Here is a 22,086-nt window from a genome sequence, read left to right as displayed (position 1 = left end):
TTTGTGAATAACCTTGCTTAATTAACACTAAAACACCACCATAATATCTCATATTTCCAGCCGATCTTCTAGTAACTTTTTCTACTGATTAGCCTTTTAAAGTTAGCTCTGAATCTTCACAATACCACGTCTCAATTAAAGCAATCACATCCAAACCATGTAAATCTTATAACATATGGTCTACCTTATTTTTTACACCTTGGATATTCCATGTAACTAAGCGCAAAGGGTGGATATGACCGTAGTGTCCCTATTCACTTGGCAATAAAACATCTTTTACTGGTAGGACATACGGTGAGACGGGATCTTCTCTATGTGGGAACGAAATTCGATAGTAGTCACTAGTATATGCAGCATTAGGGCCCTTTGATGGACGTTTATAGTTACCTTCTCTTTTCACAACATTACGAATGTCACAACGGTTCTTGTCTTCTGAACTAATTATTTCACTTACTTTTCTAACTCTTTTTTCATTTTTATTCATAGCTTTAGAAGATTTCTACTTTTTTCAATAGACCTTGATGTGCTTTTGGAGCATTGAGGTAAAGGATCTTTTATATTGAGCTCCACCACCGTTTCGGTATTGCTCTCAGAATTTTTCTGATACCGACTCACAAGCCTCAAAAAATTCCATTTTTTCAGCCACTGATTCAACCGTATTATTTCCTTTCGCCGACTTTTCTCTATTCTACCAGTTTCGCTTATCGTTTTCCCCGATAGATACTACCTCTTTCGCACATTTGGAGGAAAAGTCGAAAATAAACATTTTGCCGTCTATAAACAATTTTTCTCTCCTCAGCCTTGCTTGATGGCGCTTAGAAAGGGCATCATTTAAGACCAATTTCAAATGCTTTGGCGCTTCTCTTTACCTTTGGGTGTAATCTAGGGCTGCCGATATCCCACTTCTCTTCAATAGAGGGTTAGATCTCAAAATAACGCCACAAATTTCAACTGAAATTAGTTTTAATACCACTGGACCAGAAGAATTCTATACACTTTCACGTCCCAGCGGAAAAGGCCTAAATTGGGTATGCAACGTAAATGTCTTAAGAATCTTCTTTCAGAGTATTCGCTGCCGTATTAATGGGAGGAAAGTTGGGAGGAAAATGGGAGGAGAGTACTATATTTGACCTACTAAGTTCTTCGTCTAAACAATCTGAGCGTTGACTAGCTGCGCTTAAATACTTTCTCAATACCTCGATTTCCCTTTTCAATTCTTCATTAGCTCGTACATTTCCTGCCAATTTCTCATTTATGGCAGCTAATTGGCTTTCAACTGAAGTAACTTTAGTTTAGAACTTCAGGAAGCGTCTTTTCCAGTAATAATAATAATTTATTTATAACCCGCAAATGAAAGTGCGGAGTAAATACAAAAGAAAAAAAAATAACAACATCAATACGAAAACAACAAAAAATAACAAACACGTAATTTAACCGATATCACGAAGAAAAAAGTAAACTAGGGGGGTTGGTGACAAAAACAACATTACAAGTATTCGTAATCATATTAGAAGCCACACTGACCAGTTGCGCGCAAGCATCAATGACACCATAACGGGATACAATATTTCTATTTCTGAAACGGCCGGGTAAATACATCAGATATTTACAGTATCTAAAGTTACCATTTCTAAGTCTCCATAAATCTTTTTTCCTCGGCAGGTGGTGGAATCCAGATAGGAAATTTAGTCCTGGAGAGCTAAAACTATTATAAAGCCGAGCTAGACCCTTACGGTTGTAACGCCCTCTATTTGGAGATATCTTGCCATAAGACACACGAATATTTCTTGATGCATTAGTAATCAACTCGGAGCAAGTTTCAGAAATAGACGGGCAAAACGGTATACCAAGCCACTTAATATTATCCAAACAAGGTAATGAAATCGAACCAAGTTTTAGTGGAGATACAGAGGTTCTACTATTAAAGCACATAAACTCACACTTTCTCATATTAACAGATAGGCCAATATCACTAAGTAGAGAAGTCAGCTTACGGAAATTCTGAGCCAACCCTGGACGAGAAAAACTAACTAAAAGGACATCGTCGGCATATGCAATATCACGAAAATACACAGTAGGAAATAGATGATTTAAACAAGTAGCGAGGACACATTTAAATATATAAGGAGGTAGAACAACCACCCTCTCTAACGCCTTTCCCAACAGCTACCGAACCATAAATATGTGACATCCACTTAATAGGCACATAAGAATTATCATACCAATATCGCAATACAGAAATTACTGGATAATTATCTCCGGAACAGGCAAGGCCTGGGCGTGAACAACATTGTCAAAGGCCCCGGAAATGTCTACTGTGCAGCAATACAATGAACAATTTTGTCCCAGTCAAGCAAAGCATTAGGTCAAACTTGAAATTAATTTCTTCTAAAAAACTGAGCGAGCGTCCTCCTTCAATGGACATTTCAAGGGAAAATTGGAAATATTTCAAGGGAGATGAATATTAGTAATAACCTTAAACAAATGACCGCCGTAGATTAGATCGTTTTTACTAATTCTCTTATAACTCCTTGCTTCCTCTTAATTCCAAATTTCAATCTTTATTATAAACTTCAATCAACAGCCACTATTGCAATCAAAGTCATTGCTAAAAGAAATATCAGCATAGTATCCAATAAGTACAAAATTGTTCACAAATAAGTCTTTTATCGTTATCCAATTAAAGCAGTAAGTTTTATCACCATGTATTTGACTTGTTTTGTAGACGATGTTTGTGACTTGTTTTGTGACCTGATGACTGCTGAATGAAAAACTGTCTTAGCTTATAAGTGGGTTCACTCGCCTAACGCTCAAGGCAGACCGGCACTTTCAGGTTTTGGACGCTTATTTCCCTCGCAATTGCCGGCAACTTGTTAGTTCAACTAATATTGAATTAAGTTTTTGTTAGTGCAAATGTCTGAGTTTATAAATTGGTTAACCTGCCTCCCCTGACGCAATAGGTAGTTGAGGCCCTCACTATTAGGCTTTAAACGCTTGTTTGTCTGTCATTCCAAGCAAATTAACAGTCCTGTGTCAATTCTAAATTCTTGGTCAACCTTCCTAAGACCATAGACGAGCGTGACTTGTTTGCCTCTCATTCCAGGCAATATAACGGTCCTACGTCAATTTAAAATTCCAAAAGCTGAAAAACATGATAAGCTACAGTTTTTGTTGTTAAAAAACTTATATGGCGAACAAAAACAAGCATATCTGAGTATGTCATTACATATGTGTATATCTTATGTGTGTATATCATTATGTTGTGTGTATTGTTTTGGTATAAGCTTACATGATAAACTGTGATTTCTGTTTTTTTTTTTAAACAAAACCGAAAATGGCAATCAAACAGTTCGTGGTAACGAAATGTAAGTAAGAAGCGACCTGGCTCAATAGTGACCAAAACTCTAAAAAACGGAATTTTGATAGCAATAGACAGATCAAAAGAATTGGATTTTTATGCTGATTTTAAATATGTAGGTTTTATTAATTTTAATTTACCCGTCAAATGTTACGACCCTGAGAAAATTGCCTGATTTTTCAAAAAGGGGGGAAATATCCCCTAAAATTTACAGGATCTTAATGGAAATCACACCATTCAGCGTACCAGAGAACCCTACTGCAGAGGTGTTAAGCTCCTATCTGCAAAAATGTGGATTTTTGTACTTTTTGCCAGAAGAGAGATCACGGATGAGTGTTTATTTTTTTTTCCCCAGGGGTGATCGTAACAACCCAGTGGGTCAAGAAAATCAGAAGGTGGCTCATTCTAACGAAAATTAAAAGCTCTAGTGTCCTTTTTAAGTGACCAAAAAAATCAGAAAGCAACTAGGCCACCTACCCCGCCATTTTTTTCCCAAAATCTTCAGACCAAAATTGTGAGATTGCTATGTTGTTCTGCATAGTTGAAAGGCATAATAACTATGTCTTTGGAGATAACAAGACCCTCCGACCCCCCCCCCCCCAGCCTTTGTAGAAAGGTATTTAAGTTATAAAATTTGACCGCTGTTTACGTATAGCATTTGTTATTGGGAAGTATACATACATTTTTCGGGTGGGGAGGAGAGGACGAATATTTGGCTGGGGAGGCTTATGATGGAGAGAATTCTCCATGCAGAGGGAATTTTCCAAGGGTGAACTATTCAGGGGAAGTTGTATACTGGGGAAATTTGCCAGAATTATTTTACATAATTTCTTATATGTCTTGCTTTCTGTTTACTGACTCAATTTTAAGCGTGGAGGTGCTAAGGGTAATAGTCCGGGGTACATTTTCACCAGGATATAACTTTTTAGAGGATATTTCCGTGGGGAGTGGGGATTTTTCTGTTGGAGGAGGAGCCAAATTTCAATCAGAAATTAAATAAAAAAAAATAAGTTTTTTCAACTGAAAGTAAGGAGCAAGATAAAAACTTAAAACAAACATAAATTATAACGTATATGAGAGGGTTGCCCCTCGTCAATATGTCGTTCTTTGCGCTAAAGTTAGAATTTTGTTCCAATTCTTTAAGAATGCCCTTGAATCGCAAAGGACGTTTAATTAGAATAAATAGCTCTTTTTAAAGTAGTAAAAAGCTTTGGCGTAAAGACGAGGGGGGCGAACACTCATATGTGTAATAATGGCAATATCAATTGACTCTGAAAAATCCCCCAATTTTTTAAGGTTTTTCGTGAAAATCGTAATTTTCCCCTCATATTTTGGAAATTTTGTAACTCCTATTACGTATATGATGGGGATTGCCTCCTCCTCAACACCTCGCTCTTCACGCTAAAGTTTTTCGACACTTTAAAAAAAGTTACATATTGTTTTAACTAAACAACCTTGTGTTTCAAAAGTCATTTTAAAAGAATTGGGGGGGGGGGCAACCCCCCCCCCTCATATACGTAATAGTTTCTATTCGTTTTAATTTTTAATTTTGCTCCTTAATTTCAGTTGGAAAAACTTTTATTTTATTTTATTTAATCATGTTCAGGGACGATGCAGGGAAACGCAGCTCTGCTACATTGAGTATTTCCAAGGTTAACTTCAGACATACCGTGTACCCACACAATACAATGTAGCAGTTTCCCTCCACCGAGTTTTTCTCTCGGAGGGGGGGGGGTAAAAAAACTTTAAAAACGCCTTAAATTTCGTTATTTTCATTGTTACGTTTTTTACGAGTCGGACAAACATTTCAGGGAGAGGGGGGGGTCAAACCCCTTAGCCCCCTCTCCTGGATCCGGCCTTTCCTGTATTGATCATTAGCTAGTAAAATATTCTATTTCAATGTGCATTACCGAATTTATTCATTTAGCCATAAGCTATCATTTTAATCAGTTGCCTGTTACTGTGTATATGAGTCCTTCATTAAAAAAAAGAAAAAAAAATGCGGAATAGCCTAATTCATACCTTAACTATTCTCAAATTAGTAAAATATTCTTTTTCGAAATGCATTGCTGAACATTTTTCAATAGCTATTTTACAAATAATTATTATTCGACAGGCTGTTCTTTTTCTTAAATGAGATACTGCCTGAGTCCTGTATTGTTCATGAGTTAGTAAAATATTCTACTGGAAGGTGCATTACCAAATGTATTAATATATCCATAAGCAGGCTCGTACGCAGGAATTTTTTTTTTGGGGGGGGATGCAAATCCTTCAAACCCGTTATTCTGTGAGAAAAATCAGAAAATTATGGGAAAATGATAAAAATCGTGAGATTTCGGGGGGGGGGGGCGGGCCCGGAGCCCCCCCCCGGCGTACGTCCCGGTCCATAATCTATCTTTTTAATCAGTTGTCCATGAATGTAGATAAATTCTTCTACATTCAAACACACACACACCGCATACACACACAAAAAAATAACTAGCCTAATTCATATCTTAACTGTTCACGAGTTAGTTAAATGCTCTTTTTCGGAATGCATTGGTGAGCATTTTATTATTCATTAAATTATCATTTTATAAATTTCCCAATATGTTTTTTCATTATCATCTTGATATATTCTTTTTCTGCTTAAAAACAGATTACCCTGAACCCTTTCTTTATTGTTAAACCATTAGTGAAATATTTTTTTGCGGTGTGTACTGTCCAATACATTAATAATAATAATAATAAAATAATTTATTATAAGCCAAAAAACAGGCCATACAGAACAGTATTCTTAATTACACTCCACAAGAAAAATAACATAAATATCAAGTTTCACTCATTGATGTCAACGCTTCATTTACACATTTACATAACTGCCTGATTGTCCTTTTTACAGTAGTGTTAAGGATCCCCGGGCACTCCAACTTACCACCCTCAAAAAACTTTTCCCTTAATAGAGAAAGTTGCTGGCACTCGGTGAGAATATGGGCCACATCCTCAATACCTAGGTTACATCTGGGGCAAGAGTAATCCGCATTTGCATCTGGGGCCACCCTATTTCTTTCAAATACTCTTTTTCTATTTTTTAGTGGCAGGCAATTCGCTCGGATCTGAAACCAAGTCCTCAATGTCTCCCCCGGTAATCCTAGTTTAAAATAATATTCAAATCCAAATATTTCTGTTACATGGGAATAAAACTTCAATGTTTCAGATGTTTTAACTGTCTTGGTCCACATTTGGACTTCCTGGTCTTTTATTCTTTCTACAATCATAGCCAAAAACGACTCACCCTGATCTGAGGGTCCTAGCCCCTCATTCCAAATATATGATAATCCTAATCCATCTAAAAAAATTTTATTTGATACGGCCACGATCTTTTACGTTTCGACCGTAGCATCTCCACATAAGCTGCTTTTGCTAACCTATCTTCTGACAGACTTAGAACATTTAGCCAGTACCAGATCATCTGTGCTAATCTACTCATTCTCAGTGAAAATATACCTAGGTCACCTTTTATCGCCTGATTGTGGGTCGTTACGCGAAGACCAATTAATCTCTTAATGTATTGCAGCTGAATTGATTCCAATTGTGGTGCCGGGTCATTCCCCCAGAGCTCAGCTCCGTAATGGATAGTAGGCAAAACTTTAGAATTAAAAACATATTTATGCATTTTTAGATCTTATATACTTGAAAGCCTTGAATTACGTAAAATAACAGCTGAAACTGCTTTCCCTCTCTTAATCATCTGTTTTACATGCTCTTTCCATCCTTCTTTTGCTGAAAGTGTTACTCCCAAATATTTAAAATTTTCGCTCTCTTTTACTTTTTCACCTTTATAATAAAATTCTACTTTTTGATCATCATTATTCACACGAATTCCTCTAAAAACCACAATCTCAGTCATTTTGATATTCAACACTAGTTTTTTTCTATCTAAATATTCTTCTAATATACTCAATAAGATTTGGAGCTCCTCTGGTGACTTGCCTATCAACACCGCATCCTCAGCAAGAAGCAACAGAGATAACGTCAGGTTCCCTAGTTACACCGTAGGGGCCCATACCTTTTTAAAATGGTCAACAATATCATTTATATACAACGTGAACAACCTAGGTGAAATACTACTGCCCTGTTTTACTCCTTTTCTAATTTCAAACGGTGACGATAATCCCTTCCCTAAAACTTTAACTATACCAAATGTGTTTCTATACATATCAGCTAGTATTTTAACAAAAAGTCTTGGTAAGCCTACCTTTAACAGTTTATTGTTTTAATAAATAATTGTCTTGTACCTATTTGAATAAATCTTTTATTTTAATTTCTGTTATTACTGAATATTTTATTTCACTTTGGCCTAGTTTTTCAAATAATTTGTTACAATTCACTATCACTACTTGAGTCGTAATTCGGTCTTTCTTTCTGCAAAGATTTATATGTGTACTTGGTTTGAACCAATCAACAATAAATATATGTTAAATCGACCTTTCTGACAACATTACGTGACCTTTTGTCAACAAACAGAATGAAAAGACCAATTATTATTCTACTTCATAACGTTTGCTTCGCTGACGTTAAATTAATCAATTTTCTAGGAAACTTGCCGAGTCAATCATTCTGTTGAGTAATTGAGCTTGCTTTGAACTATAATTAAATAAATAAAAAAACTAATTAAATAAAAAAAAAACGTGACCTTTTGACCAATTACGGAATGAAAAGACCAATTATTATTCTACTTCATAATGTTTGCTTCGCTGACGTTAAATTAATCAATTTTCTAGGAAACTTGCCGAGTCAACCATCCTGTTGAGTAATTGAGCTTGCTTTGGACTATAATTAAATAAATAAAAAAAAATAATTAAATAAAAAAACTAATTAAATAAAAAAAAAACGTGACCTTTTGACCAATTACGGAATGAAAAGACCAATTATTATCCTACTTTATAACGTTTGCTTCGCTGACGTTAAATTAACCAATTTTCTAGGAAACTTGCGGAGTCAACCACCCTGTTGAGTAATTGAGCTTGCTTTGAACTATAATTAAATAAATAAAGAAAAACTAATTAAATTAAAAAATAATTAAATAAAAAAAAACGTGACCTTTTGACCAATTACGGAATGAAAAGACCAATTATTATTCTTCTTCATAATGTTTGCTTCGCTGACATTAAATTAATCAATTTTCTAGGAAACTTGCGGAGTCAACCATCCTGTTGAGAGATTGAGCTTGGTTTGAACTATAAACTACAACAGAATTTATGTCTAGAATAGGGTATTAGGTCACAGTAATTATGAAAATCACCTTTATGTATGAACTTAAAACAAAAATTAAGTTTTTTAAAGTTGATGTTGATTTGAGGAGGTGAATTCGTTTTTACATATAAAGGAATATAGCAATTAAATTGATGTATAGAATAAGGTACTAGATCACGGTGATTACGAAAATCACCTTTATTGGAAAATAAAATTAAAAATTTCATTTAAATATTCCATTAGTGTTAAACCATGCTTAATATAAAAGAAAATGGTCTTAAAATGTAGAATGACAACTACAACCAGTTCAATGTTTTAACTAACGATTGAAACATTCTCGACGTTTTCAGTTATATAATATACAAATGTGAAGAAAAATCCAAATATCAATATTCATAGATCTTCGTGCTCTTTAAATCATCAACTCGAAGAAACTTAGCTGTAACCAGTTAGCACAACTTGTTCCCTTGCAAGGTCCACAGGCCCAGGTGCATTTCATGCCATTTCTTTTGCAAGTACATCGCATATTTGAGCAGTCGGTTTTGTGTTAAGTCAGTCTCTGTCCAATCTACCATCATATCCCTGGATATGGTGGTTCCAGGGATATGGGGACCTCCCTGGAACCTCCCCATAGTTCCAAGTCGTCTTTTAATCTCTATATAATATTCTTCTATTCTCCACCAGGTACTCCTGGTACTCCTTAACAGGTGTGAGCTATTTTACAGACAAGGAATTCTCAACATATTTTGTCTTCGGGACAGCGCAAAGTGAGACCATGAAACGTTTCGATGATGATCAATAATTCTTCTGATAAACTGAGCGAATCATTATACGGCTCTTGGAAATTTTGGTCCGTCTTCTATTTCAGTGATTGTACTGTACGCACTGGTGTTCAAACGAGTCCAATAATCTTGTCTCTTCTGCTGTGGCCAGTCACGTCTCAAAATGTAGAGTAGTGCAGCTCCAAAACTTGCTGGGTTGACTTACTTTTTATTTGACTGATTTCATTTCAGATCCATTGTCATTATATTTTTGGTTGATTAAATGCTCCCCAGGCCTTTGCTGTGTGGGCACTGAAACGTTTCAGCTTCATAGCCTGGCGATGCGAGTTCGGATGTATCTTCTTCATTTGCCGGAACATGTTGGAACATATATGACTTTTTATGTTTTCTGCTGACCGATCTTTTATACTAATTCATCAGGATCAGATGTGTGGAGAACAGTAAGCTTTGTCTGGAAATGCTGTTATTGTGCAGTATGAATGCAACAGTTGAACCTCACGAGGTTCAGTGTCTCTAGTACTTTACTCGTTTCTTATTAGTATCACAAAAAATGGTACCGGTCCCTTATGTAAGTCTCAATTGTCGTTCGATTACATTACACATTTTAATTGTTATTATTTTGGCTTAGTGATCTTGATGAACTTAAGGAATGATTCAGAATCATTCAGGTGCAAAATGAACAGCCAGGATAAAAATAACGACTGCTTAGGAGTCGGCATTAATTTAATTGCGGAGAAGAGCAATGACCCTTTTCATGATACAAACGTTAAAAAACACCGTCTTTAGCTGTTACAGAGCTAATTGTTAATACGATCCTTTTAGTTCATAATTGAGGTAAGTTCCTTTCCGATTAATAAAATAGCTGAACTGTAAAGTCTCTTTTGATCCCAGTCAAAATCTACCGAGTTTGTAGATATATTGACAAGTTTTTTGCAGATTAGAATGTGTTGCAGAGGTATGGCATTGCAGTGCGTTGATAAATCCTCTTAGTAAAACATTGAGGCTAGCTTCTTAGTCTGAAGCTCCTCGCGGATCCTCGTATATAAAAGTTCTTCATTGTACGACATTCCTCTCTGAATAAAAAAAACAGCTGAGCAGTACAATCTGTTTTGCAAATTAAAATGTCTTTCACAGGTCTTGCATATTCGTAAAATAACCATAAAAACAAAATAATGTATTGTGGAGCCGTCACAAGGGTAAGGCTTGCGGCAGTTGTCCTAGTTACCACTACCCTTGTAACCGTGGAAAAGATGACCAATCTCTGCTGTAGAAAGACGAGACAGATCGAGTATTTCCCCGATAAAACTCGATTTATGAAACCTAAGAAATCGAAGATCTTTTTTACATAAAACAAATATTTTTTTACGTGTATTAAAACAGCCTCCTCCCCACCCTACCCTCTAATATTGGTCTAAAGAAGCCTCTTTCCAATAAAACGTGTGCATAAATCCATTTATCCGTTGGATAAATTCAATATGGCCCACGTATACTAATGTCTGTTTATAAAATGGTGTTTTAACTCCAGAGTCCAAAATTCAAATGGTATATTATATGTGATTTTATCCCAAGGGGGTATCAACTTTCAGAAATCACAAAAACCCCGTGGCACGTGCCAAGTGTGGTGAAACTTTGTCAAGTGTTGCGGAAACCTGCCACGCATGATGAAACTATTCGTTACACGTGGCACTCAGAGAAATACACCAGGCGGATAAAATTTGTCAACCCCATGTTTTATCAATAAATATTATGACACAAGGTTACTAAAAAAAAATTCAGAGAAACTAATATTACATGAGAAAATGCTAATATTAGCTAAGGCTAAGAAATCCGAAACTTCCCTTTCAGAAATACCCCAGAAAAAAAGATGGTTTAGAGGTTGAGAGGTTTTCTGTATCTGTAGAATTTAACTTTTACTGTTTTTGGATTAGGATTCAGCATTGATGTGTAGGTTTAGCAATTTGAAGCATTAAAAGATTCAAGCTTTTTGATCTTTTTGTTTCTAATGCCAATCTCGGCGGGAGCCTTTGGACAATATAAAATAAATAACTACATAAATGAAATAAATAAAAAACAAATAAACTTTAAGCTGGCAATTTTTAAAACGTCCCTAACCAACATATTCCGCTGTTTGTATTGTTCCATATTTTATTGATTGTTACTGGTTGATTTTCTTACCGCTTTGTCTATAAAACCCCAAATGAAACCTGGGGTTAGTTTGATCTAGCCTCTCGGTCGACACAACAAACGATTTCGTCAAATAAGTTGATTTTCCTTAGTTGTTTGATTCATCAAATATTGACGTTATGTCAACTTTCTGTCTTTTTTTTTACGACAAAATAAGAAAGCTATTTGTTTGTCTTGTTGGTATGCTACTATTACTGCTAAAAATTCAGTGCAGCACCAAGCCGCTTGAGGCTAACATAGCTGCGCACGGTCCTCCTCCATTTCAGTTTATTCAAAGATTCCATCTTTACTCTCTCCAAAAAATTCCAATTGACTTTAAATCCCTTCTTATGACCTCTCTCCGACCCATTTGGGGATGACTTACTTTTCGTTTTGCCCTACATGGATGATAAAAAAAAAGGATGATCTTTGGTAATCTGTCATCCTTCATTCGAAAAACGTGTCCTAGGAACCTCAATGTTAATTTCTCAATCTGAAAAAAAGAGCCCTAAGAATAATTTTTAAAGAAGCTATGGGACCATATTCACTCCTTCTAAAAAAGGCCAAGCTGGAAACTCTTGAGCACAAGAGAGGAACGCTGTGCCTCCGGTTTGCAAAAAATGCAATAATAAACCCTCATACGGAAAAAAATTTCCCCAAAAGACACTCCTCATCCCTACACCGCCTGCCACGTACTGTTTTGAACTTTCTTACATTTGACACCTTTTTTTTTTTTTACTAATGAATGGCTTTGCCTTTCTTACATTGTTGTTTTTGGCATTGATTAGGCAGTTTTTTAGTTGTTATGCTATTTTTATAATTTTTTTGTGACTCCGAAATGCGAATTCGGCCCTTCGGGGCTTGTGATAGTCATTTTTTGAAATAATATTATATCTTATCTTAAACTGTTCTTTACAGCTGAGCCAAAGTCAAACAAAGCTCCCCTAATATGGGATATTCACAAACTGAAAGAAAAGCTGGGCCATGAGACATGCCATCTGTTTCTTTTTGCTCACGCCATCTTAGGCTGTGACTCTACTTCACGGATTTACAGAATGGGAAAAGACCTTGCCCTGAATAAGCTAATGGCACATGTCGATTTTTTTACATCAGCTGCAGTTTTCATGCTGAAGTCAGCTTCAAAGGAGGAAGAAAGGGTTTCAGGAGAAGGCGCTCTGCTCATGATATACGGCACATCACAAGGGGGAAATCTGAATGACTTCACGGGGAAGTTTTTAAAAAGAAGGTGACTACTGCTAGCACATTCGTCCACCCAGAACAGTTACCACCAACTTCTGATGCAGCTAAATTCCACAGTTACAGGGTTTTCTACCAAGTTCAGATATGGAGTGAAGATCCTTATTCTGAACTTAAAGCTGAGGATGGGGTTGGAAAAATAAAGATGACTTCTTGTATCCATTGACTACTGACGTCCCACCAGCCCCTCGTCTGCTCCTGAAAATCGTGAAGTGCTCCTGTCAACTGGAATGTAGCTCAACGAGATATAGCTGCCTTTAACCCTATAGAGGCAATTGTTGTAAAAAAACAACACTGTACTTTTTGAGCTTGGACTGCCATCTTGCTGTAAAAAAATACTGCTTTTATCAACATCTTTCGATGGGGCTGAAAGATGGCAGTCGATTGATACCTTTAGGGAGCTGCTGCGTGACATGTGGCCTAAGCAGTGAGTCACCAAACCAAGGGATAAAAAAAACAAATAAAAACGTTGGCATTTTCTAAGTTAGAAACTGGAAACAAAGCGAAAAGGTGGGAGATTCCGTGCATACCCTATGCGCATAAAATATATACCGCTTAGAATTACTGTAGTTGAAATTCACGAAATGTGCAAGAATTTGGATCAGTAGCAAGATAAACATCCTCCTGTTGTAAAAATACAACATCGGACGATCGTGGCTCAAAATTGTCAAACAAGTAACTAATTTTTGTTTTCTTTTTAGATGGCAGAATCTAATGGCAGACTAAGAAAACGAGCTCAAAATCGCCGAATTGACGCAGAAGAGGCGGCCAAGTATATTTTTGACATTCGAGAAGACATGTTTTCTGACTTGTCCGACGATGATGATGACGATGATCCAGACTTCCTGTCTCCAGAAGATCTTACCGATGATCCTGATGCTGACTTGTTGCCTCTACTGGACAATCTCCACTTCTTCTTCGAACAGGATGACGTGGAGGCTAACACTGAACCCAGTGACGATGACTCGGGGGAAACTCCACCCTCCAGTCAGCAACAGCAACCGGTAACAGCAAGTACTGGAAAATCAAAGAATAAATCGAAAGTCCAAGAAAAATTCGACTGGAGAAAAGTAAAGACAGAAAAAGTTGATCTGTCTTGGAGAGGAGAGCCTCGCCAAGTTCCGGGCATCTTGGAGACTCCACTGAAATACTTCCAAAAATTCTTTGACGATGAACTTCTTGAGCTGATAGTTGAACAAAGTAATGTCTTTGCACTTCGAACTGAGGGATGCAACCTCTGCCTCACTGCCGAAAAGCTAAAAGTTTTCATGAGCATTATTCTATTATTGGGAGTGATAAAAGTTCCCTATTATCGAATGCACTGGGAAGCAGCCACCAGATACCCTCAAATTGCCGACAAGATGGGCAAAGGTTTGACAAGATCAAACGTTTTCTCCATTTCAATGACAACAATAAAGCTAAGAAACCTTGAGAACAAGGATTTGACAAGCTATACAAGATTCGGCCCGTCCTGAGTTATGAGTAAAGCCATCATACGGGTGGCGTAGATTTAGCAGACATGCTGGTGAATATGTGCCAAAATCATCTTTGGACACAAAAAGGGTATATGAGAATCTTTTGGTGGCTTATTGACACAGCAGTCTGCAATAGCTGGCTTCTTTTCAGGTCAGACGTCAAAGCGCTGACTTCAAGGACAGACGAACCGATGATCTTGAGAGCCTTCAGGTCTGAAGTTGCTGCAGGGTTGTATGCCTCGGCGCGTGTGATGCCCCAACGTAAACGTGCTAGACCATCCGCAGATGTTGAAGCAAGTCCCAGCCCCATTCGAAGTCGCAATCGAGTCCGACCGGCACTATCTGCTCAAGCCGATGGACTTGATCACTGGCCAAAAAAGACTGAAAAGCAGAGCCGCTGCAAAGAGTGCAAATCGGGATATACCACTTTTGAATGCGAAAAATGTGACCTTCCACTGTGCCTCACTGACAAAAACAATTGTTTTAAAGCCTTCCACAACAAGTGAAAATGCCCCATTTTTATATACTCGAGAGGCTAATGTTGTATTTTTACAACATGGTCTAAAATTGACAATTTTGAATAAATCATGCAAAAAAAAAATATTTCGTCAATAGTCTGACCTAGAGATTACATGGGAAGCGTTGGATATTTTTCCTGGTATTCGAACCTATAGTGGCCTGTCAAGGGTTAAAACGGCTTAGCTTGCACTGCAGCGTGTAAAACATGCAAAGGAACAGCATGTTCTAACTCTCCAAGAATTGAAAGCTATAACGACGAGGAGAACGTCGAAGCTTAGATATGTGAATGAATCAAAAGAATAAGTTGTGAATAGTAGTCAGAGTTTTATTCTGTCTTTCAAATGTTTATGAAGTTGATTCGATAATTTCATCAGTTGTGAATATTAGTCAGTGTGTTCATAATAGTTTATTCTAAGGGGGATTTTGAATGTCGGCTGCTGAAAACTAGTTTCATATATGATTTTCCTTTTCTAGTATTTTTCATGTTTTAATAAACATCATGCAATCACTTTTTTTTAAGCCGACCCATCAGGTGATGAAGCCAGCAACAATCAGACTCAGGCTAACTAATCATTAGATCTCAAAACCGACAATTTAGCCAGCAAAAGATGGTCTGGTAAAAAAGAACGGGTGTCACAATGACGAGAAGCGTAAAAATCTCATATTGATGATTAAGAAACCTTTTTTTATACACCGTACACCAAATTTGACTCGATTTTCGCACTCATCTCGTCCTTTTACATCGGAGTAATAATTCAGTTCAAGAAAACCGAACAATTACCGGAACTTAATTTTTTTTTGTTAGGAAAGTGAAAAAAATGACACGATAGGCAAAAAAAAAACTAATTTTGTGTCGACCTAGAATGTGCAACTTTTGATATGTTGTTCAGCTTTTTTTGTCTACAACATGGTGTAAAAATTATTCCTGATGCAATTTGTTTGGGGTCAAACTCTAGTTTGTCTCAATGGAAGATCAAGGGGGGCGCACGTCCCCTAACGTAATCTAAAGTAGCATAATTTACTTAATTAACATAAGTTTGTGTTAATTAAACTTGCTCCTAACGCAAGTTTATCGGATCACCCTATTTTGCACCCCCCCCCCCCCCTAAGAAATCCTGGATCCGTTCCTGGTATGCCTGTACTATAAGCTAAAAGAAATTAACGAAAAAACTGGTTCTATAATGCATCAATGAATGAACAACTTGAGCGGTAGGATGTTTATCATACAAGTTCCAATATTTTTCAAACAAAAGTAAAGGTCATTTTAAACTTAAGGTCAACAGAAATAGAAATATATAATAATTCAAACTTAAAACGGCAAGAAATTACAATTAAAGAATAAATGAAACTCAAAACGAACAGATATTTAACTAAACAATCATAGCAAACAAAAATATAACAGGTATCATATAAATGAATCAATCAGTCTTTTTTTTTTATTAATTAAATCCCACCTCCTCTCCTCTCGGTGACATAATAATCTTTTTCACTTAATTTCAAACTTTAATGTCACCTACACTAATTTAAAAACAACTTTTATAATTTGAAATTTGAAAACACTAATTTAAAAACAAATTTTATTATTTGAAATTTGAATTTGGGTAGCCAAACATAATTGACAAAGAAAAGGTATACAACAAAAAAAAAAATTAAAAACCACAAAAAAAAGTACCATTCCCGGTTTAGCAGGGTGCCCTTCTGCCATAGGGCACCCCTTTCACCGTGGAAATACATTAATAATAGACAAATAATGAATAAATAAGTCTTAAAACAAGTAAAACTTAAAAGAACATGCAAATTAAGCTTAAAGCAAACGGAAATGACTACAAACAAGAGTTTGGCTACTACCCTTTCCCTAACAGTAAAAGTATACAGCCTATTCCGTCATTGGTACTTTACTGAAAAGGAATTATATTACACCTATTTTCTTTTGTACTCATTATAATAATGAAAATAAAGTAACTTTAACATAAGTACTTTATTTTAATAAAGTAACTTTGTCTTTTACTTTTGTTTGAAAAACTTTATTTTCGGTAAGTTTTCTAATTAATATCTGTTCGTTTTTTATTGCAAAATTTTAAAGTTTTCAAAATTCACTATTTCAAAATCAATTTTTTTAACATCAAATTCTCATCAAAGTATTGAAACTAATATCAAAGTAAAAATATCAAAGTAAAAAAGTATCAAAGTAAAGAAATTATCAAAATAAACACAGTAACAAAGTGAACAAAGTATCAAAATAACAATAAACAACTTGCATAACTTACACCCCTTGCAACGTAAATCAAAGTTTTAAATCAAAGTATCGGATCTGGTTGCCCTTCGGTCCCTTTTACCACTTCTAGCTCTTCTAAAAAAAAGTTATAGGTTCCAATTTCCAATTGAATGAATACCTTCGAAAGTAAATCCGGTCACCCCTTCCATAAAAACCTTATATATAATGGGCAACTTTCAAAAGATACAAACCTTGTCCCTGGGGCTATGGGGGATTTTCCAACTCCTTAGTTATAGCTATGTGAATTTTGAACTATTTTCAACCAAGTTTCTATTTCAAAATTTTAATCCGATGCATTTGACCAGAAATGCGTGCGAGGGGTGGGAAGGGGCTGGCCGCCCTTTGATCTTTGTTGACTTTGATCACTTTTTTAATGATAAAAGGCAAAAGGAATTTCGATTTCCAATCGTATGAACCTCCCCCAAAGGTCATACGACTACGCCTTCAATAACAACTTTATATTTTAAGGATGGGTAACTAGCATAATTCGTAACCCTTTCCCTGAGGGGGATTTCAAACCTATAAATCCACTATTTGACATTTGGACTATTTTTAGCCAAATGGCTCAAAATTTCGATCCGGTACATTTGGAAAAAGAAGCCATGGGGGGGGGGATAATTGCCCTCCAACTATTTCAGACTCTTAAAAGGGAACTAGAACTTTCAATTTTCGGTAAAATCTCGACCATTTTTGACTCTTTAAAAGGGAAATTTTCAACCAAATGAGCTTCTTCTAAAGTTTAAATGACCACTTTTTCCATAAAAACCTTATATACCCCAGGGATCTAACTTACAACCCTTGTCCCAAGGTTCAGAAGGTCGTATCAGCCCCAAAGGCATGGTTACATGAACACAATGGCTATCTCAAATTTTTGATTGGAAGTATTTGTGGAAAAAAGGGGGTTGGGGGCCTGTTGCCCTCTGATTCAGGGCCGTATCCAGGATTTTCGTTCGAGGGGGGGGGGAGTTTACCCGATTTTTTCACGTGGACTTTGTCTAACATCCTCGAGCAACATTACTTGCGAACGAAGACGCGTCCACTAGGCATACTTTCGGATCTTTTTTTTTTTTTTTTTTTTTTTTTTTTTTTTTTTTTTTTTTTAGCAACGAAAAAATAAGACAAGTATTTATATACAGTTAAATACTACAAGCTAATTTTTTTTTTTTTTGGAGACAGCAAAAACAGTTAACGCAAAAAGAAGCCAACTTCTTTCCGGAATAGCAGTGCTAACAGGTAACGTCACAAGAACAGCCAGAAGAAAAAAAACATTTGGAAAAAAGGTGGCGTCGCATGCCTGAAGCGAAGACACAGCACAAGTAGGCCTCTCTGATACCGGAACATTCTCCCACTTGATGCGCCATAGCTCAATTTCTTGCTTCAGACAGTCTGGCTCGGGAAGAATATCGCCATACAATTCAACCAAATGACTCCAGGTTTAATACCTTCAGATCAACAGAAACAATTTTGGCAGGAGAAAGGACGCAGAGTTTTGACAGCAGTTTCTGTTGAAGCACAAATCGTTGTTTCAGCTCGGAGGTGAAGTGGTCCAGGAAAGGAATAAAGAGCGAGGTTCTATAGTGGCTGAGAAGGTCTGGATCGTCTGCTTGCATACTCCCGCCACCTCTTGTCCTTCGACGAGTCATCTCCAGTCCTAAGTCGCTGGCAAAACGCTAAGCTTCGTCGAAAATAGACGTGAAAGCAGTAGCACCATTTCCTCGCATTTCCTTTGTTTTTGAAAGGACAGTTTTCACATGCCTGCATGCAGCTGCCAAATCACAGTCAACTGACTGAAGAGTTTTGCACAGTGGAAACGTAAGGCAGAAAAGCTCATTGACCACATGGAGACACACAACAAATTGCGACTGGTTCATCGTGTCCAGCAACTGCGCCACTTTTGCAGAAGTTTCTGCATTTTCGTTCACTTCAAGAGCTTCCAGGGATCGCAGGAGTGGTCGGTACAGCTCAAGAAAACGCACGACTGAATCGTCGCACTTCACCGATCTTGTTTCGCAGAGTCCTCGAATCCGGTAGTATGTCGTTGATCTTCTCTTTTAAATTCTTTGTCCTGAGTGGGACTGTATGGTAAAAACTGCAGACTTGTGACAAGACATCGAAGAAATGCTTAAACGCCAGAATAGAGCACACAGAAGAGATGACCAAGTTGAGACTGTGTGCACTACAATGGACGTAAAGCACCTTCGGATACTTTTCACGTATAACAGCCTTGACACCCCTAAGATGCCCACTCATCGCTGCTGCACCGTCATATCCCTGACCAACCATCTTTTTCAGATTAAGACCAAGGCTTTCGAGAAATCGCAAGATTGATGAAGCCAGATCTTGTCCAGTCAAATCAGAGACTGCGGTAAAACCAAGGAAGTTCTTATGCAGGTTCCCTTTGAAAGTTTAGCGGACGCGAACAGAAAGCTGCTCGGTATTCGAAACGTCCGCCGTTTCATCAGCAAGCACCGAAAAGCATGAACTTGCGTTTACTCTTTCCATAATAGACTGCTGAAGAAGCTCCCTGGATGCGGCGATAATACCATTCTGGATAATGGGAGAAAGATATGTGGCATTTCCAGCCGCAGAAAGAAGATGGTTCTTCAGAACATCGTCACCGTGTCTCACCCTCAGCCGCAGTAGTGCTCGGAAGTTGCCATCATTGTGGGAAGGTTCTGGATCCGAGACCGAAATGGGGCCAGAATTGTTGGTACCACGAAGGGAAATCTGTTGCCACCCACAAAATATCACCCTCTCAACAATTGGTAACAACCTCTGGTGATTTTCTTGAACCTGCACTTTCCTCCCCGCGTCTAGTTGGTGCACGATATTGTCCTGCCCTTTCTCCGAGACAGAAATGAAGTTTTCAGCCGATACGATGGAGTTTCTATGAAACTCTGCTTGTTGGTGAGCTGTGAAGCACTCTATCGCATACTTCCAGTTCCTGAATGGTTTGGTGATTAGATTCCCCAAGCGCTGGTGGCAGCCTTTGCCAGCTGTCTCTGAAGAGATCAGAACGCAAAATCTGCAAAAAGCAGCGCCCTCAGACGGAGAGTAGGACAACCAACTGAAACGAGCGAGCCAAGTAAACTGAAACTTCAGCTTACGTTTATCGGATACTGGAAAAGTGTAGGAGATATCTGGAGTCCAAGGGATCTTCAGCAAACGAAGTTTAGAATTTGCATCGAGACTGGATGATTTGTTGACAAAACGACCGATGTCATTTGCAAACGACGACAAAGACTGGGTTGGTTCCAGTTTGCGTGATTCAGAAGCTTCAGCGATGGCTCCAGTGCCGTTCAGATCCACAGGTGTAGATGAATGCTCTGTAGACGTCCCGCTAACGCCACTGTCAGAAACATCCCTGGTCCGCTTGGGCGCGAAAAACGACGTAATGTTTCACTTCCTCTTCATGTTGAAAATCGCTCTTCTCTTATCCAAGTCCGAAATTGAACTGAACTGAACTGACAATCTTGCACTCTCTTATAACATTTACCTCGAGCCCCCATTAATCCTAATTTACTATACAAGGTCTGACCTTGCATAATAAGGCGAACATGGGGTTACCTAATTGCGTAAGCTGATCACAACCGTTTACCCAAAAAATTGCAATAGGATTTTTGTATGCCACAAAATGCAATAGGATAATAGCACATATTAACCCCAATTTACTATGCAAGGTCAGGTGAACATGGGGTTACCTACGGTTACCTAATTGCTTAAGCTGATGAGAACCGTTTACCCACAAAATGCAATAGGATTTAGTGAGGGAGCATATTTTTTTTCTGGTAAGGTTTGTCTTTACAGGTATTTTTTAGACTAATTTTTGACTCGGTCAAAAATGTCGGGGGGGGGGCGTTCAAACCGGGTAGCCCCCCCTGGATACGGCCTTGCTCTGATCCCTTTTGACTCTTAAAATGGGGAACTAGAAGTTCAAATTCCAATCAAATAAGCGTTTTCAAAGTTTATACGACCACTCCTTTCCATAAAACCTTATATGCCCCCTGAGAGTAACTTACAGCTCTCGACCCCGGGCTTTGCGGGTCTGCGTCAGCCCCAAGGCCATTGTTATTTAATCCATGGACTTTTTTGAACAAAATTACTATCTGAAAATTTTGACCGAATTCATTTTGGGAAAAGGGGTCTGATTAGTTCTGATCACTATTGACTCTTAAAATGGAACTAGAATTTTCAATTTCTAATTGAATTAATCCCCTCCAAAGTTTATGTGACTACCCCTTCCATAAGAACCTCATATGCTACCAGGGCATAGCTTACAACCCTTGGCCCCGGGTTCTGGGGGGTAGTGTAAATCACGGAGTTTTTGTTCTATGATCTTTGGTCTATTTTGAACAAAATGACTATCTCAAAATTGGATCGAATGTATTTAGGGAAAAGAGGGCACGAAGGGGGGGAGGCTAATTGCCATCCGATCACTTTTGACCCCTAAAACGGAACTAGAACTTTCAATTTCTAATCAATTGATTCCCCTTCGAATTTTATACGATCAGCTTGTCCATAAGAACTTTATATCCCCCGGGGCATAACTTTTAACCCTTACTCCGGGCTTAGGGGGGCTTAGTTGACCTCGAAGTTTCGTTTTCTAATCATTGGACTATTTTATGGGGGAGGGGTACATGCCTCCCCTTCAATTTTGACTCTAAAAAAGGGAACTAGAACTTCCAATTTTCAATCAAATGAACCCTCTCTGAAGATTGTACAACCACTCCTTACATGAATATCATATATGTCCTCAGGACATAACTTACAACACTTGCCCCAGGCTCGGGGGTGGGGGGATTGTGTCGACCCCGGAGTTCTTGTTTTCTGATTTTGGAACTATTTTAAACAAAATGGCTATCTAAAATTTTCATAGGATGGATTTAGGGAAAAGGGGAACAAGCACGAGAAGACGAAGCGACTGGTGTGTTCCCTTTAATCCTATCTAAGTAATAAGAAAAAACCGCCAAGTTTTCCCACCCTTGCACCCTTTATAAAATAGATTACAAGATTTTTTCACAC

At 37.6% G+C, this 22,086-nt stretch overlaps 1 protein-coding gene across 1 annotated transcript in view; it reads left to right on the top strand.

Moving 5' to 3' along the window:
- LOC148938375 (uncharacterized) overlaps window positions 1-12,788 on the top strand; it is a 155,818-nt gene extending 143,030 nt beyond the window's left edge. Inside the window, exon 5 of the mRNA XM_089107839.1 lies at window positions 12,457-12,788. Within this exon, the coding sequence (XP_088963965.1) occupies window positions 12,457-12,788 (332 nt within the window). The remainder of the gene's footprint in view (window positions 1-12,456) is intronic.
- Window positions 12,789-22,086: the final 9,298 nt, after the last annotated feature.

The sequence above is a fragment of the Artemia sp. Qi Xiang Cuo genome, unplaced genomic scaffold, assembly GCF_049724085.1.
Source record: "Artemia sp. Qi Xiang Cuo unplaced genomic scaffold, ASM4972408v1 HiC_scaffold_2954, whole genome shotgun sequence".
Classification (NCBI taxonomy): Eukaryota; Metazoa; Arthropoda; class Branchiopoda; order Anostraca; family Artemiidae; genus Artemia; species Artemia sp. Qi Xiang Cuo.
The sequence above is the reverse complement of the archived record's forward strand: the minus strand, read 5'-3'. Positions and strand labels throughout refer to the sequence as shown.